The sequence below is a fragment of the Mandrillus leucophaeus genome, unplaced genomic scaffold (genome assembly GCF_000951045.1).
Source record: "Mandrillus leucophaeus isolate KB7577 unplaced genomic scaffold, Mleu.le_1.0 Scaffold207, whole genome shotgun sequence".
NCBI classification, from domain to species: domain Eukaryota; kingdom Metazoa; phylum Chordata; class Mammalia; order Primates; family Cercopithecidae; genus Mandrillus; species Mandrillus leucophaeus.
Window position 1 is genome coordinate 3550319 of NW_012102110.1, and position 19994 is coordinate 3570312.

Below are 19994 nucleotides of genomic sequence, written 5' to 3' on the forward strand. Positions count from 1 at the left end.
ATTCAAACCATTGTTTCACACATTCCCAGGCTAAGTGCTATAATTCTGGGTTCCCACAGTACCTGCAAATATCTAACAATGCAATTGCCATATTGCATGGAAATTAGCCACTTACAGTTGTTTACTCACAGGCTAAGATCTTTGAGGCTTATATTATATACAACTTTATTACATAATATATACAACAAAAATATAGAAAAAAAATATATAATTATGTGTGTATACAAACACACACACACACACACACATATATATATGTAATTTTATAGCAATAGGGTCTCACTATATTGCCCAGGCTGGTCTCCAACTCCTGGCCTCAAGCAACCCTCCTGCCTTACCCTCCCAAAATGCTGGGATTACAGATGTGTGCCACCATGCCCAGCCTGGGCTTCTATCTTTGTATTCACAAAAACTGACATGGGCTCAATAAATATTTACTGAATAAATGAGAGAACAAAAGAATGAATCATCTTATTTCTTTCCTTTTTTGTTTCAGTTTTTGTCTCTTTAATTTACTCCTGTTTGTTAGATCAAGCTGATCACTCACAGTTTCACTTACCTTAAAAAAAAGTACAAAAAACCCTCTTGCCCATCAAACAGAAATCAGAAATTTAAAATGTCAAAAATGGCAAAAACTGAGTTACCTTTACTCATCTAGCCAAAAATCAATCCCTTCCTAATTTCTTATAATTAATTTTCAATAAACAGCATCATTACCAATTTCTCTCAATGTCCTCTGCAACAGAGTCACCCTGTAATCATTACTCTATCACAACCACAGGTATTATTTAAGTATCTATTCCTTCTCCCCAAAAAGATATAAAGGAGGTCCTCCCAACTTTCTCTATTGATGTCATCAGGTCCGTCTCTTTCTATTTCTAGAGCCTCTGTCTTTAATCTCTTCCAATTTAGTTTGATCTAGTTGCATCGAAGTAACAATTCAGTATAGTCAAAATTAAGCTGCATACAAGGAATTCCAATTTCCTATGATATGGGATTCAACTTAAATAGAATTATAATTTTTATCCTGCCTTCTAAGGCTAAAATCATACCCATCTCTACCAGAATTCTCTACCATATTTCCTCTTATCTAAGAAAATGTATTTCCTTGTGCTTCCACCTAAGTATTTCCCACCGAAGTCAAGAAAATATTCTTGCTGTACACCATAGTAAGTTTGCAGATTCCTTCACTGGTGTTTTTATACATGCTTTAGATCTTTTCCCATTCTCTTTGTGCCCTAATTTGTCTTTCAAACACCTGTTTATATCTCTCTTCCTTTAAGTTTTCTTAACTACTTTCAGGTCATATTAACTGCTTCATTGCTACACAATCCAACATTTGAATTTTACTAAAATAACAATATCCTTATTTGTATGTGGCACTGTAAGTGTTCTAAAAGATCTTTTAGATTTTTAGATCACTTACAGAGCAAGGAATGATAAAGGATAGGGTCATTGGGGAGGAGCTGGGGAGTGAGTAGGTTCATGATCATAGAAAGAAGAGTCCCAAAAAGAAAAAAGAATGCTGATTCCCATTTTTTTCTAGGTATTTATTCAAGGAACATTTACTGAGTGAATATATATACACACACTTTTAGAACATTGAAAACAGGAGTATTGTTCTCCCCTACTGGGCTTAATCTAGCAGCACTTTCACACAAGATGATTTCTTGATAGATGCTCTGGATTTATTGTCTTACATCTAAGGGTGTTCAATAAATGGCCAGGCACGGCAACTCATGCCAGTAATTTCAACACTTTGGGAGGCTAAGACGGGCTGATCACCTGAGGTTAGGAGTTCAAGACCAGCCTGGCCAACAGGATGAAACCCCGTCTCTACTAAAAATACAAAAACTTAGCCAGGCGTGGTGGCACACACCTGTAGTCCCAGCTACTCAGAAGGCTGAGGCAGAAGAATCACTAGAGCCTGGAAGGTGGAGGTTGCAGTGAGCCGAGATTGCACCACTGCACTCCAGCCTGGGCAACAGAGTGAGACTCTGTCTGAAAAAAAATAAATTAATTAAAAATAAATAAATAATGTCCTGAATAAAATTAAATTGAATTGGCTGCTCATCTTCAATAAACTACTTATAAATAATAGCAAAATACAAGAAACAGTACATTTAAATTAAGGTTAGTGTTTAAATCAGTAATGCTTCCCACAATCCTATCCAGTTTCTAATATTTGCATAGAACTTTATCACAGTGTTCTAATGCTACTTCTACTTGTCACCCTCCCCACACCTATCTCACACACACACACAAACACACACACATACAGTCAAATGTCCAAGAAAAAGTAGTTTGCTTTAGGAAGAAAACCCAAAGCAAATTGAAAGGTATACTAGTGAACACCAAATTTCATATAAGTCCCATTGACCATATTTACTTACGTATTGGTATGCTGCCACTGTATTATAAGAGCCTTCTTTATGGCCCCCCTATGTCAAAGGATATATAATACCTTAGATACTTTCTATTATGAAGCTTGCAAAACATATTTATCTGGACAATTTAGCAAGAAGAAAGAAAAAAAGAAAATGCCATAGTAAATGCTTCTGCCTATTCTATATTGTCACTAAGTTAACAAAAAAAAAAATTATCTTTCTTCGAATGTTATGTAAAAATTAATTTTGTAAAGTGCCATTTTGAATTAAAACTTTGTATATTATATTCACTTTTATATTATTTACCTAAAGGAACAAACAAAAAATTATAAACCTGTTAAAATAGTGAATAGATAATACAAACTAGGCTAATATTTTAAACAACAACTTACAGGATCAGCAGGTCCACAAAATTCTCTAAATGTCTTTGTAGCATTATTCTGTTGAATCTCCATTGCTACGCAAGGGCCAGAATACATTTCTGTCACCATGTCCTATGAAATTTAATATAAAAGAATGAAAAGAATTTTAACAATTTTTAACTCTCTTGTTTTAATCGTGACACTGTTCCACTAATGTCCTTAAAGTCATCTGTGACTTCTTCCCCACTTATATCCCACACATCAAGCAGTTCCCAAATTCTGTCCATTTTTCCTTGAAGAATATTTTTTATATATGCTCTCTCTTCTCCATTCCTATCACATTTTAATGTAATGTTTTATTATCCAACACTTTCATTATTTGGAATGATCTTCTAGTATATCTTCCTTGCAAAGGCCTTCTTGAATACAATGTTGTTGAATTCACATTACTAAATATATATATATATAAATTTCAAAGGTTTTATCCTAAAAAAAGAATCATAATGCATTCTAGCAACAAGAAAATAATAGGACCAGATTTATTCTCTCATATTAAACATCTAGAAACTAGACAAAATATATGAAACAATAGTTTTCATACAGTGGGTGATGGGCAGCACAGGTCTATGACCCCTGAAAGTATGGAAACAGATGAGGTGAGCTGTACAATTGCTCTGTCTTACTGTCTTGAGGCAGTTTCCAGACCAGTAGACCAGGCAGAGGAAACATAACAGAGCCCAATGTTCTCTGAGTTGAAAAGACAAAGATTGGACTTCGGGGTGGCCAATGTAGCTCTTATTTTCAGGGAAGAATACTGGAGAGATGAGGGGAGTATGCAGAGAATAAGCTACAGGATCTGCAGAGCAGTTCCCATGAGTTTTTGGCTACTAATCTGTCACCTGTTGAGGAAACTACTTGAGGCTGGGGAAAGAATTGCCACAAAGTAGACCAAACAACTCAGAGACAGCACAAGGCTGAGAGGAGTTTATGTTTCTACCAGTCAGAGTGAAAGGCCTTTTTATATGATACATGGAGCATCAGGGAGAGTCCTCAGAAGGGTACTGCACCATAGTAGTTGACCTAAATTAGCCCTAGATTATAAGAGGCCCTATACCCATCCTACAAAGATAAAAAGCAAGACTGAAAAGTTTCAAATTGATTCCAAGTGATTTAACTAAGTGCCAGGCCAAAATTGAACACTCTTTACAAATCTACCATGTAACACTGTAAATTTTACAATATGCAGCATCCTGTAAAAAATTACCAGGCAGGCAAATATGTAGGGAAATACTAACAATTACCAGAAGAAAACTCAATAAATAGACCCAGCAATTAAATGACATAATAACATAAGGATATTAAAACAGCTATTATAAGTTCCACATTCTCAAATTATACAAGGAAATATGAACATGATGAGGAGAAAATAAAAACTATTTAAAAGATACAAATAGAACTTCTAGAGACATAATCTAAGACATCTAAATTTAAAAATACACTGAATGGGGTGAACAGGATAAGACATTGCAGAAGAGCAATAAATTTGAAGACATTCAATAGAAACTATTCAAAAATAAGCATAGAGAAAAAGAAAAATGAAGAAGAAAAAAAGCCCTGCTGTGCAATCATGTCAAGCTATTATATGTGTAATTAGAATATCAGAAGAGAAGAAAAGGTGATAAACATAAAATATATTTTTAAAAATAAGTGCTAAAAACTTTCCAAATTTGCTGAAATCCATAAACCTATAGATCCAACAGAACCCAAGGATAATAAATGCAAAGAGAAGTACACTAGGATGTATCACAATAAAATTAGCTAAAAACAAAAACAAAAAGCCTTTTAAGCAGCCAGGGGGTTGGGCAGGGGAGAAGGATATTATATAACAGTGGGAAAAAGATAAGGATGACAACAACGATGACCAAAAAATGTAAATCTGTATTCTATACCTAAGTGAGAAAATATTTTTCAAAAATGAAGAAAAAAGGAAGACGTTTTAAGACAAAAAAGGCCTGAGACAATTCACCATCAGAAGCATTTCAGCGTAAGAAATATTAAAGAAAGTTCTTTAGGCAGAAGGAAAAAATACCAGACAAAAATATAAATCTATACAAAGCAACAGTAAACATGTCAAGTATAAACATAAAATGCTTTTTTTAGTTGGTTTCTTTTTCTTTTTCTTTTCTTTCTTTTTCTTTTTCTTTTTTTTTTGAGACAGAGTTTTGCTCTGTTGCCCAGCTGGAGCACAGTGGCGCAATCTTGGCTCACCGCAACCTCAGCCTCCCAGGTTCAGGTTATTCTTGCGCCTCAGCCTCAAAAGTAGCTGGGATTACAGGTGCCTACCACCACACCTGGCTAATTTTTCTATTTTTAGTTGCTTTCAAAGATAATTGTTCAAAGCAAAAATATTAGCAGTGTATTGTTGGGTTTGTAGCATATATAGATGTAAAATGTATGAGAACAACAGCACACAGAATAACAGGGGAAAAACAGCAGTATACTGTCTTAAGATTCTTAGCTCTCTATATAAAATGGTATAATGAAAAACACGATCAAAGAAAAATGCCTCTCACAGTGTCCAGAACACTCAAAAAATATTTTTTTTTCACCCTCTTGAATAGCAAAGAATACTTCAGGCAGAAGTGAAAATAGATATAAAAACTTTGAGGCAGAAGTACAATAGGGATATGTGAAGATCAGCTTAGAGGCTAGGAGCTGAGTGAGACTACGGGAAAGCAGTAAGAGATGAGGCCAGACCATGTAGGGTCATGTAAACCATTTTCATGACTTTGGAGGGTTTATGATACACAACACCAAAGTAAAAAAATCTATTACAGAATATATTTGAATAGTAATCCAAAAGCAGTCATCTCACCTAATATAAACTACAGAAGCAAAAAGAGGAGGAAAAGGATTTCATAATTTATATGGTACTCATAACTCTACTCATTAGAGTTCCTGAGTGTATCCCCCAAAGTCATTTTTCTATTTCACAAAGGTCATATGTAATTGATTTTTTATGGATAATTATATTGAGTCTAATTTTCTGCCTCATGATATTGAAGTACTGCCTACACATAAATGTCAAGAGCCAAATTTTCAGGAGGAGCAGAAGGCATGAACAAGTTTTCCAAAAACAGAAAAGTAAATTTTGTCTGCTTTCCTCCCTCCCTTCCTTGTTTCCCTCTTTTCCCTCTCCCTCCTTTCTTTCCTTTGTTTCTTTCTTTCTTCTTTTTCTCTCTCTCTCCCTCCTCCCCTTTTTCTTTTTATGTCTCTCTCTCTCACTCATTCTCTTTCAGTGTTGATTACAGATACCATTGAAAACAGACATACAAGGCTGATCAAAATGTATAAAATGGAAAGGAAAAAAACATGTTAAACAAAGAATTTCGTCAACAGCATAACATGTTCCTTCAAAAACTGACTCAGAATTTTTAAGTCACCCTAGTTTTTAATTAAGTCACACATTTTTTAAACAAAAAAAAGAACCTTTTTGTTTCCTTGACAGCCTTTTGACTGCTGTCCTTAGGTAGCTATGTGTAGGATCATTTGATTTAATGTCTATCCTCCCCAGAGCATAAGTTCCATAAATGCAGGCAGTATGCTTTTTGTTCATCACTGATTATTTGGCATATAGCAGATACTCAATATATATAATAAGTGGATAACAGTAACAGTATGAGATAGGAATTACCACCTTTTTATGACTGTACATGTTAAAGTAGAAAATATAGGTGTAAATGATCAACATGGAATCTACTACCAAAGAATTATGCAGACTAAATAATAATAAAAACAACAATAATAGCAGGTAATATTTACTGAGTACTTTTAATATATAAGACTGTTTTACATAATTTATTTCATTCAATTCTCACAACAATCTCATAAGGTGGGTAATAGTATTATTCCCATTTTATAAATGGGTTAATCAAGGTTTAAAGAAGGTAAATAAATTGTCGATGATCACATAATTACAGAATTTAGGATATGAACCTAGTGTCTGACTCCACAGAGCAGGAAGAAGAAAGAAGAGAATTGAGTTTAGGAAGCTGCAGGCTGGTTGCAATGAATTTTGGGAGATATGAAAGGTATATAGTTTGAAGAAAGTAATGTGGAAATAACTGACTGGTTAACATCAGGTTACCTCAGGTTACTTTTTGTCATATGGATGAAAGGCAGAGAAAACTTCATTATTATATCAAATGAAATTAGCCTGTTTGGGAAATTTGGCTTGCTCTCTCCTGATTTCTCAGAAGGTCAGATAACAACTTAGGTTGTTGACAATTTTAGTATGAATGACTCTGTTTTAGTCTGGCCACTTGGGACCTAGATAGGAGCTTAGTCCAAAACACTGAATCCTATACTTTTTATTTAACAGTACAAATGTTTTACATTTACTTTCATACTTACATGATATTCGGTCACTACTCCTTTATAAACTTCATAGAATTCTTCAACATTAACCCGATCCATATTGAACTATATTAAAAAATAAAACAAAACAAAACCATAAACCAACCAACAAAAGAAAAATAAATGAGCCGCACTTAGCACTTAACACTTGTAATATCTTCTTTACTCTAAAATGTACACTTTACATAGATTACTCTTTGAAGAAAAAGTGTTATTAAAGATCAGCTCATCAAGAATAACAATGGATAACAGCATCATTCTAGGTTCTGTACGTGCATCATCTCATTTAGCCCTCACAACCCCCTTACTGCATAGGTAGTATTAATAGCTCCACCTTACAGATGAGACTATTAAGACTCAGAGGGGTCATATAACCTCCTCAAACTGGCATCCTATCTCAAGCAGTCTAACCCCATTGATCATACTTTTACTTACTACACTACACCTCTCTCTGAAAAAAATCTCATTCTTGATACAAAAGATTTATATGCAATATTAATTGCATTATTGATAGATTAGTGGCACAAGAAAGAAATATTACTAAAGAAAAATAGTTCAGACTTTTAGAGGAGACAGAAAACAATACTATTTTCCTCCCAAGCATTCGGAAAAGTCCCTAGTTAGTCTAGTTCGTGATAAAGCACTTATACAAGTCATGTGGACTTCCTGCTACTCTTCAAAAAGAATTATGAGTAAGAATATGCTTACAAAGTAAGTCTAGAAGGACTTATTCTTATCAAGGCTGAATTTAAATTTAGTTAGGATTAAAATTTCGTTAAATTCTAAGGTTCTCAAAAACTGACCTTATTTTTCTAAAATAGCCTCAGAATTCCCAATTTTATTTTCCCTCTATTTTGCTTGTTTATTGTTGCCAGGATTGAAGACCTACTGAGAAATTTCTGCCTATACGGACAATAATTTAAGCTGTGAGGATTTATCTTTATGGGCAACATTACGGCTATAGGGAGGAAATTCTGCTGGATTTCAGTGTTTTATCCTACATTCACATATGTTTTGTTAAATGCAACAAAATACTAACAGAAGATATCATTTATTAAATACTTAGTAATTTGAGCCAGAAATGATTATTTTATTTAATCTGTAGAATAACCCATTTAGGCAAATAATAATACTTTCATTGCCTAGATGAGAAAACTGAGAATAAGAAGGCCTGACATTTGGCCAAGGCCACGTGCCTAGAAAGCAGCTAAGATTCAGAAATAGATCTTTCTGACTCCAAAAGTCAATGATTGTGCTTGCTACTACACTACCATGCCTTCCCTATAGGCTCAGTTAATCATTTTTAAAATTATTTTTTTCATTGAATACAAACGCTACCCAATCACCAATCACTATGCTAAGCTGCAGATCTAGAATTAGGTCAGTGTTTAAAACTAACATTTCTATATTTTTTTAAATAGGCTCATATGTCATCCTACAATCTTGTTAATATATCATCAAGCTAATACTTTTAGAAAGTTTTGGCTGACAATTACTTTATAATTCTAGGTAAGATTCTTGAAATATCAATTTTCTCATTAGTCTTCAAGTTTTGCTCAATGACTTTGTAAACTATTTCCTTATTTTTTGGCTTATTGGCACAAAATAGAACTTCAGTTTGTGTCCTGGTCCTTGATTTTGGGTAATCTTAAGACTTTGTAGAAAGCTGTTGGTGCAGCACACCAACATGGCACAAGTATACATATGTAACAAACCTGCACGTTATCCACATGTACCCTAGAACTTAAAGTATAATAAAAAAAAAAAAAAGAAAGAAAGAAAGCTGTTTCTTTTCAGAAAAAGAAAATACAAATGATACTGGTAAGAAAATTCTCAGCTTCAAAATGGCTATTTTGGTATTTCACTATCAAAAAAGCATAAACTTGCTGGGTTTCAAACACTGTAAAAACCAAATTGTTTATCTGATTCATATAATAATCTGTTACCCAATTTCTAGTCAAATGTACCAATGAGTACAGCACAAAGGTATGACCTCTACCAAAGTGGCTGTTGTTTCTCACTGAAAGGTTTCTTAGGAATGTATGAGCAGCACAATTTTGAATAAGCGTAGGCTCTGAAGGTCCAGTGGTACAAGTGCCAATAGAGGTGCTGGAATACACTAACTCCAAAGAAGGTCTTGAGAGAAAGTTCAAAAACCAGCAAAAGGTACTGGTTAGGGAAAAAAATCTGAAAACTGATTCTCTTCCTTCATTATCTGTTTAGTTAAGAATAGAGAAGACAGAAAACTCATCACAGTTTCTCACTTTGATTCTACATTTTGTTTATAAGAACAAAATAGAGTTTTTGGTCCCTATTTATTTTGCAACTAAAGTTTCCAGAACTGTATAAACTTACCTTATAAGCTTAAATTAGGTGTATCATTGAATATTACTTCTCTCAGTAAAATAGTATATGGGAAAAATCATTTCAAAAACCATTTTTTGACTATAGGAAGGTTACTGAGTTCAGTAAGTATATCTTTTATTTTTAATGTGGTTCACGAGTACACAGGGAACATTCAAAGTAAAGCATTTTATGACTATTTTTGAAAAAAATCCTCATGAATATTATGGTTCATTGTAAAGTACCTACCATCTGCATAGCTGAAATTTCAAAACCTGCATCTCGGATAGCCATCAGGATCTTTCCCAACAGTCCTGAAAATGAAGGACAATGAGTGTAAAAATACAAAATTTTAAGACATTTTAGTTTCTTAGAAAAGTACTTTTTCTTTATACTCTATATTTAAAAAAACACACGCTTTGCAAGAGAAACTAAATTAAATCCCAAATACTGAGCATTAAATTTAATCATTTGATTTCCTTAGTAAATGCTTCAAGAATATCAACAATGGTTCTGAGGATTATGCAAAAAACTTTTAAGATAATATTTTGCCTTTAAAGCCCCTTAAGTCTAGTGATGTAGAGAACATAAAAATCAAACAATTATAAACAGCATTATTTAATACAAAGAAATGAAATGCCAAAGTACAAGATACAGAAGGAATTCAAACAAGAGTTCAAAGAAAGAGTAAAATCAAATTGTAACTGAAGAAATAGGAAGAAGCTTCAAGGGGAAATGAAAAGCATGAATGGTCCTTAAAGGCTGTGGACAGATGAGCTTATACAGGGACAGGAGAGAAGGCACACATCTGGGAAAGTGTGAGCATATTTAAACGACAGTAAGAAGAGAGAAAAGAAAAACAAATTAAAAAGGAAAAGAGATTCAATTCAAATCGATAAAGGCCTTAAATACCAACATGAGGAATATAGTCTTTATCCTACAGATGAGTGATTTTTATATTGGAGTCTGTAGTCTCTGGGGGAATGGGGCTGACTTTGAGATTCCATTTGTTTCCTATAAAAGTCTAAGTTTCTTTTTTTCAAGTCAACTAAAACTCTGTCTCTTATACATACGTGCACAAAGGCGCGCGCGCACACACACACACACACACACACACACACACCCCCCATATTCTGGATCATCTGGATCTTACTGAGTGACCCTAAATCACCATGTACTGTTAGTGTCTGAATGTGCATTTGTATTTACTATCCTACCATAGCCATGTAGTGCTATTTTAATTGTAGCAGGCTGAGGGGTGAGAAAAAGATAGAGAAGGATCTATTTCTCAAATGATACAGCTGTACCAAATGAAGGTCAAATGATATCATAGCATGCTATAGAAACAAAGGTTTCTCAGAAGCTTGAAGACAGAAAAGTGGTGGATTAAGTGAGTCATCGCAGTAGAACAGGCTCATGCCTAACTCAGAGTCTGTACTATATTCACGTTAAGCTTGTTTTTATGGCAAATAACATCCTCTGTCACATTAATGCTATCAAGTTAAATTTTGTTGTATAGTTTTGCTTGCTATGAATTTGTAAATTATTTTAGCTATGTAGTTTTATGTGCAAAAATTTGTATTTAGTTTTAATTTGGACATATTTAAGTTGTATTACTTAAAGTTAAAATAATTTATGTCAACACTGAGAGTCCACGAGAAAAGCTTTCCTTCAAAAGGAAACACTGCCAAAAGAAATGAAGAGTTACTAAAAATGTTGAATGAGAAAATACAAAATAAAAGTAGTATTTTAGGAAGGTCACTAATGCAATAGTGATGAGCAAGCTGGTCTGAAGAAAAGAGTAAGTAGTGGAAAGAATAGCAAAAGCTTTTGAAATCATTCAGAATGCTGGTTGGAAAAAAATAGGCCAAGATATATTTAAATATTTTCTCTCTTATTTTGAACTTCAAAGCGTGGATGGCAGCAGTAGAGAAAGAAGGAGGTAATGAATATAAGATATTTTCAAACAAGAAGCAATAGGATTAAACTGGATACAAAGTATGAAGATGAAAGAAGGGTAAAAGATGATTTCAACATTTTGAACCCCAGTGAATAGAAGAATGACAGCACCTTTAAGAAGAAAACAAGTAATGATGAAACCAAATTAATAAGGGGAAACACACTGAATTATTTTGGACATAGAAACCCAAAACATACTATATAGCATTTATGGAGAAGGAAACTGATCAGATCTTGAGGATGCAGCATATCCAGTGGCTGAATGAGTAAAATAATCTCCCTGCACCAAATCAGTGACATGGGATTGCATACCAATAGATAGAATTATAAAGATAGAGTAAGAGGTACAGAGAGGTTAGAACTGAAATGATGCCAAGAGGCATTTGGAGACAGTGCTTTATATAAAGACTTGGAGAAGAATACATATTCAAGGCAAAAGGAGCATTAAGCAAAGGTCCGGAGATGTAAACACCATAGTTCTTCTGGAATAAAAGTATCTTCATCTTACTGAATAATAGAGTGGAAAGGAAATGAGACAGAAGAGAAGGGAGGAGAGGTGGCAGAAGCCATGATAGGACTATACAGAGGTTTGGATTGTATCCTGTAGGCCAGAAGTTCTCAAACGTTTTGGTCATATAGACCCTTTAGCTTTTAGGTAGTACTGAAGACCTTTATATAGGTTACCTCTATCAATATTTACTATAACATAAGTTAAAGTGTGTTTATTCTCCTTTACTTGACAAGTGGTAGTTTCTTTTTTCTTTTTTTTTGAGACGGAGTCTTGCTCTGTCACCCAGACTGGAGTGCAGTGGCGCAATCTCTGCTCACTGCAAGCTCCACCTCCCGGGTTCATGCCATTCTCCTGCCTCAGCCTCCCGAGTAGCTGGGACCACAGGCGCCCGCCACCACGCCTGGCCAATTTTTTGTATTTTTAGTAGAGACGGGGTTTCACTGTGTTAGCCAGGATGGTCTGGATCTCCTGACCTCATGATCCGCCCGCCTCGGCCTCCCAAAGTGCTGGGATTACAAGGCATGAGCCACCATGCCCAGCTGACAAGTGGTAGTTTCTTAACCTTTATATAGGTTATCTCTATCCATATTTACTACAATATGAATTTTAAAAAACTTTTAAAATATTTAATTTAAATATAACAAAAATCCTTTAAATGTTAACATAAATAACATTTTGTAAGGAAAAATATGATAGTTTTTTTTTTTTTTCATTTGGTCTAAGCCAAAAGGCCAGGAAGAGATTATAGTATTTTTTTTAATTAGCGAAAAGACAGATATTGTTTTACATTTTTAAAAAATCTCTTTAATGTCTCACTTAATAAAAGGCAGCTGGACTCTCACATCTACTTCAGCTTTCAATCTGTTGCCATATGTTGTTTTGGTTGGAGTATATTTAGTTGGAAAATGGTGGAATATTTTAATAACCTTTTTACAATAACTGTGTATATTCTCCTTTACTTGATAAGTGATAGTTTCTTAAAAGTTTGTTGCAATATATAATCTAAAACTTTTATCAATAAACTTTTTTTTTTACCCTGTTACATTAAAATCCACTGGTCTATCTTGTATGTACTTTGAATGAAACTATGATATGACTCAGACATGATTTTCAACATCACACATTAATCATTTGGCAAATACCAGCTCACTGAGTTATGCAGATTTTCCGAATGCTGATTCATTTCATTATACATCAAAAATCAATTAAAAATTTGTTAATATCATCACCAATTTCATCGAAGAGTCTTTCTATTCCCTTATACAGTGTATTCGGAAGTTGTCAAACTGAAAGTGGTGAATATAGTTTTCCAAGGTTCTAAGTTTAGTTTTCCTTTGTAGTTTATCTTCCCTTGGATTTTATCTTTGGCAATAGCTGTTGTCAGTTGTTTTCTTTGATATGATAGGCTTACTTAATTTGAAAGACAATGCCTGCCAAATACACAAGTCTGAATAAGCACAATTTGTCTGTCAGTCATTCTTTCAAGTAAAAATGGTATTCTTTCAAGTAAAAATGGTATTCCATAAAAGAAAAAGCATCTAATTGAGGTGACAGCGCAAACAATTGTGAACAGGATTACTCACAAATGCTCTTCCTTAAAACCATTATATGGAGCATTATGTGTACTTCATTTACTTCACACAGAGTATTAAAAAGACCTATATTTGAGGATCAAAAAGTAATAAAATTATTTTTACTGCATCTAAGATATTCTTAACTAAGTATGGCTTTTTTTTTTTTTCCTGCAGATGCATGATGGTCAAAATACAATAACTACTAGGACAGTTTGGTGCCACTGCCTTGATTCTAAGGCAGTAGCAGTTTTACTCACCATTGCTTTTGCACCATCAGTGCAAATGACAACACATTAAAAAAGGCAATTAAGTATGAAATCAGTTTTGGTCTTGTAGATCCATAAAAGGGTCTCATTTATGATAATAACAAATACATGATTACATATTAACCCTAATCTAAATATGAAATTTAATCTAATCTAAATATTAAATGCTATGTTTTAATCAATATGAAAAGAAGTCTATAAACTATATCTATTACAAATTCTAAGAATACATAGGACAAGTTCACACGATATATAGGAAGATGCTCACCGCAGAATCATTAGTAATAAAAAAATTTTAAGTTCTAAATAATAAAAAACAGGAAAAAGTTAGATAAAGAAGAGTAAGTTCCTACAACTAACTTATTACTCAGACATTAAAAATCAGATTTTCAAGTGTTATTTAATTGCATAGAAAAAAATTCAAAGTACAATGTTAGTGCAATTCAAAATTGTACACATAGGATAATTCCCAATTCACTTTATAAAACTAGTATTATCCTGATATTGCAATCATATGAAGACAGTACAAAAAAATAAAACTACACTCCAATAGCCCTTATGAATATAAATATAAACATTATTTTTTAAAAATTTTAAAACAATAATTTATTTACTTAATTTGAGAAAGGGTCTTACTATGTTGACCAGGCTGGCCTTGAACTCTTAGGCTCAAACAATATTCTTGCCTCAGCCTCTCAAATATCTGGGATTACAGGCACATACCACTGTATCTGGCTAAACATAGAAATTATTTCCAAAATGTTAAAATTTTAGAAATTTTATAATTTCCAATACATTTTAAATTTTATAAATTTAGCAATATATACAAAGAATTATACATCATGACCAAGAGAGGTTAATTTCAGGTATGCAAGCCTGGTACACTATTCAAACTATCAACCAATATATTAACAGGCTAAGGAAGAAAAATCACATGAACATATCAATATATGTTGATCACATATCTATCTATCTATATATATATAACTGCATATATTGATACAGAAAAAACTTTTGAAAAAATACAACACTCATAAATAAAATGGTAAGAAAAAAATAAGAATAGAGGACAACTTCCCCATCTTCACAAACTGCATCTGCAGAAACCTACAACTAACATAATAGTGAAAGACTGAATGCTTTCAATGCAAGACAGTAAACAAGGCAAGAATGTCCATTCTCATTGCTCTGATTCAATATGGTGCTGGAAAATTGAAGTCAGTGCAACAAGACAAGAAAACGAGATAAAAAGTATACAGACAAGAAAGGCAGAAATATAACTGTTTCTATTTGCATATGATATGACTGTCTATATAGAAAATTCCAAATAGCCTGAAAAAATTCTAGAACTAATTATTTATTTCAGCAAGGTTGAAAGATACAAGGTAAACATACTAGATCAGTTGTATTTCTACACACTAGCAATAAATACTTGAACACTAAAACTAAAAATATAATAGCATTTATAATCACTCAAAAAGGAAATAAAATTGGGTGTGAATCTAAGCAAAAATGTATAGAACTTGTATATGAAAACTACAAAATGCTGGATGAAAGAGCTAAATAAATGAAGAGCAAACAGTATTCATGGAATACTTAACACAATAAAGATGTCAATTCTCCCTAAATTGATAAATAAGTTTAACAAAATTGTTATCAAAATGCCAGCAAGTTTTTTGTAGCAATAGATAAAATTATTCTAAAATTACATGGTAAGATAAAGGAACTAGAATAACTAAAACAATTTCAAAAAAGAAAAATGTGGGGTAACCAGTCTACTCAATTTCATGATTTATTATGTAACTACAATAACCAAAAGACGGTGTAGTATTGTCAGTGATAGAGATCAATGTAACAGAACTAAAAAACCCAAAATGGAACCACACAAATATGTCCAACTGATTTTTTACAAAGGTGCAAAAGCAATTCAAGAGAGAGAACTTTTCAACAAACTTGGTAAAGTTAGGAAATAAAGTCTTTAAGAAAAAAGAGTTACTTCCCAGAAGGAAGTCTACACAATGAAAGGATAACACACATTTGAGGAAACAGCTAGTCTTTTCTCATCTATACATTGTGTAAGCTAGTCACATATTATTACACGTAATCCTCACAACGCTGCTATGGACTGAATGTTTGTGACCCTCTGAAATTAAGATCCTAACTCCCAATGTGATGAAGGAGGGCCTTTGTGGGGAAGAAGTGATTAGATAGCAAGAACAAAGCCCTTGTGAATGGGATTACTGCCCTTATAAAAGAAGCTCCAGAGAGTTCTCTTGCCCCTTTCACCATGTAAAGACACAGTGAGAAAGTGCCATCTATGAAGAAAACCATGGGCCCTGACCTGAAACTGAACCTGTGGGACCTGATCTTGGACTTCCCACTATGGAGAACTGTGGGAAATACATGTCTGTTGTTTAAGACATCCAGTCTACAGTATTTATATTGTAGCAGCTCAAATGAACTAAGACAATGCCTATGAGTAAAGTAATATTATAATCTTCATTTTATAGACGTTGAGTATCTATACTCAAGGATTAAACAATATCCCTTAATAGCTAGTAAGTGATATAACTGAATTTTAAACCCAGTTTTGCTTGCCCCAGGGCCTAAAATTGTGCTATAATAAAATAAATAATCAAAATATTTAGTTGGCACATATATGTCTCAATTAAATAACTAAACAATTTATGTATATGCAAAAACATACATAAGTGTATATATGTATATATATAGCTATGAAACATCTTTTTTGATCTTCTGAATATATACTATAAAATCTTTAACAGAGATATAGAATGTATATCTAGTAAATTCTTAATTGTTCAGAGGATAATCACTTAATTTAACTTACTGATTATTCAGACTAAGATTTCTTTCCTTCTTACCATTCTGATGCTTATCAATTTGACAGAAAAAGGAGGAAAAAAGATCACTTTATTATTTATTAATAGTTCTAGGAAACTGCTTTATAGAGAGAACATCATTAAAACTTAAGTTGTTGGCCGAGTGCGGTGGCTCATGCCTGTAATTCCAGCACTTTGGGAGGCCAAGGTGGGAGGATGATGCGATCAGGAAATTGAGACCATCCTGGCTAACATGGTGAAACCCCGTCTCTACTAAACAAAATACAAAAAATTAGCTGAGAGTGTTGGCGGGGGCCTGTAGTCCCAGCTACTCGGGAGGCTGAGGCAGGAGGATGGCGTGAACCGGGGAGGCAGAGCTTTCATTGAGCCGAGATTACGCCACTGCACTCCAGCCTGGGTCACAGAGTGAGATTCCGTTTCAAAAAAAACAAAACAAAACAAAACAAAATTGAGTTGTTAAAAAGTAGACGCATAGTATTCTTCAAAATTCTAACAAAATTGGTTTTCATAGTTAATAATCTAATAGTTTTATTTTGCCACATGTATCTATATCAAAAATATTTCTTGTGAATATAACTTATTCTAATATTAAAGTCTTTCCTGGCATCAATATTTTCCCTTGATACCACAATATCTACTAGCTGAGTGCGGTGGCTATGCCTGTAATCCCAGCACTTTGGAGGACAACGTGGGTGGATCACTTGAGGTTCGGAGTTCAAGATCAGCCTGGCCAACACTGAGAAACCCTATCTCTACTAAAAATACAAAAATTAGCCAGACGTGGTGCCGCATGCCTGTAATCCCAGCTACTTGGGAGGCTAAGGCACAAGAATTGCTTGAACCCAGGAGACAGCGCTTACAGTGAGCCAAGATTATGCCACTGTCCTCCAGCCTGGGTGACAGAACAAGATTCTATCTCAGAACAACAACAAAAATAAAACAAATAAACAGAAAATCATAGTATCTATTATCTATAGTATACCTCACAGCAATCTTGCAGCCAATGAGCCCCTTACACTGTGGAAACACTTGAAAAATATCGCTACCATGAATGTTAAACTTACTGGATGTAACAGCAAGATACAGATGACAACAAAACCCTATGCACGAGCACGAGAATCGATGAAAAGGACACTTTGGTGAGCAAAACAACTTACAAAACTGAAATTTAAAGAACTGGCCAGGCTGTTACACAAGACAATTCACTATTACCTGTATGCTTTGCTTCACAATCCTTATAACAAATAGGAGTGGTGGGAAATAAAATGAAAGGATTTTTAAAAATGAAAAAATGTCAACAAGGAAATCTTGCAATTTATTTTGGAAAGAAACTAAAAGAAAAATTTTAATTGTGATGTAGCCAAGAGTACATGAACTAATAAAACTGATGCCTAAAATAGACACGTTTAATATTAATAACCATAACCCATTTAAATCAAATTGGAAGGATATGATTTCCTTTAAAATTTAAATCTAGTAAAATAAAACTCAAAGCCATTTTAATTAAAAAATAGACCTAGTGTATCTTTAAAATATGATTAGTGTAAAGCCAAATAAAAAAACTAGAGATTATGAGAGTTTAATGTTCAATGCTAATGTATAAAAGAAATCACAAGTGTTACTAAATTCAACAGAAGGAATTTAATACTAATCTTGGCAAACATGCATAACAAATAACCTTAAGCATAAAAACCAGGTGGAAAAGCTTTCTGTCTCCTAGAGAGCAATGTGTTACTAGGCAATACCACTTCACTGATAATTTTCCTGTAATGTTGAATGGAAACACTCAGATGGTTTAAGCTACCAATGTTTACGGTTTTCTGCCTTGCAATAAGGAAATATATTGTAGAATTATATTAAACCAATTGCAGACGAGAGTCTGGATTCCAGACCATCCTGGGCAACATGGTAAAACCTCGTGTCTACAAAGAATATGAAAAAAAAAAAAAAATTAGCTGGGCATGATGGTGGGTGCCTGCAGTCCCAGATACTCAGGAGGCTGAGGTGGGAGGATTGCTAGGGCTCAGGAGGCCAAGATTGTAGTAAGCTGAGATGTCACAACTGCAATCCAGCCTGGGTGATAGAGTGAGACCATGTCTCAAAAAAAGTAAAAACAAATCAAAATAAATAAGTGTTTGGATTCCACAGAATTGTTAAATTGAGAACCAGTAAGGCACGTAGGTCTTAATGGATCTCAAATTTAATCCATCAGTTGATCATAAAACCCACATTAGTAGAAAGTAGGCTTTTAAAAGACAGATTTAATTCATCCAATAGATTTCTGATCCTCCACTAACACCATATACCCAAATCTGAAATTCACATTTTTCCTTAAAGCCAATTTCCTAACAAGAACAAGCTATACATTCCTTACAAGGTAGTAAAAAGAGTAACCAACAGAATAACTTCACTTATTTTATTTGTATTTTTTTTTTAGAGGTGGGGTCTTGCTATGTTATTGAAGCTGGACTTCAACTCCTGGGCTTAAGTTATTCTCCTACCTCACCCTCCCAAGCAGCTAGGACTACAGGCATGTGCCACCATGCCCAGCTAATTATTAAAAATTATTTGTGGAGACAGGGTCTCACTATGTTGCCCAGACTGGTATCAAATTCCTGGCCTGAAGTGATCTTGCCAACTCAGTCTCCCAAAGTGCTGGGATTACAGGTATGAGCCACTGCATCTGGTCCAGTATAACAACAGCTTTGTAGATATACCCACAATATGGTGACTTTGTGTACTGAAATTCATCAAGATGCAAATAAGTGAATAGAAAATAGTAAAAACAGGCTCCATACCATCATAGGAACAGCAGAGAAGACCTACGGGAATGAAGATTTCCAGAAAAGGGTAGTCAAGGGTTCCTCCTCACTGTGAAGACAAAGACAGACGAAGCATGCAAAGGAAGCTAAGAACAGCTAAACCTTGGTTGAAATAAGATCACAGGTTTAAAACAAGGACAGTCTAAGAAAAACAAAATAAAGTAGGGTACTGAGTAGATAGGCTGAAAACCAAAAACTGTGTAAGATTGGGTAAATAGGCCAGGTGCAGTGGCTCACATCTGTAATCCCAGCACTTTGGGAGGCCGAGGCGGGCAAAGGACAAGGTCAGGAGATCGAGACAACGGTGAAACCACGTCTCTACTAAAAATACAAAAAATTAGCCGGGCACGGTGGCGGGCGCCTGTAGTCCCAGCTACTCGGGAGGCTGAGGCAGGACAATGGCATGAACCCGGCAGGCGGAGCTTGCAGTGAGCCGAGATCGCGCCACTGCACTCCAGCCTGGATGACAGCGAGACTCCGTCTCAAAAAA

The 19994-nt window shown here is 34.2% G+C and overlaps 1 protein-coding gene across 3 annotated transcripts in view; it reads right to left on the minus strand.

Annotated features, from left to right (window-relative positions):
* Positions 1-19994, minus strand: part of NME7 (NME/NM23 family member 7) — a 218990-nt gene that overhangs the window by 108746 nt on the left and 90250 nt on the right. For all 3 annotated transcript variants that reach the window (XR_001006073.1, XM_011979942.1, XM_011979943.1), the window contains exons 8-10: positions 9758-9822; positions 7163-7231; positions 2780-2881 (exon numbers count right to left, since the gene is read on the minus strand). Coding sequence is in view for 2 of the 3 variants with exons in the window: in XM_011979942.1 (XP_011835332.1) it covers positions 2780-2881; positions 7163-7231; positions 9758-9822 (236 nt within the window). In the remaining variant the exon portion in view is untranslated. The remainder of the gene's footprint in view (positions 1-2779; positions 2882-7162; positions 7232-9757; positions 9823-19994) is intronic.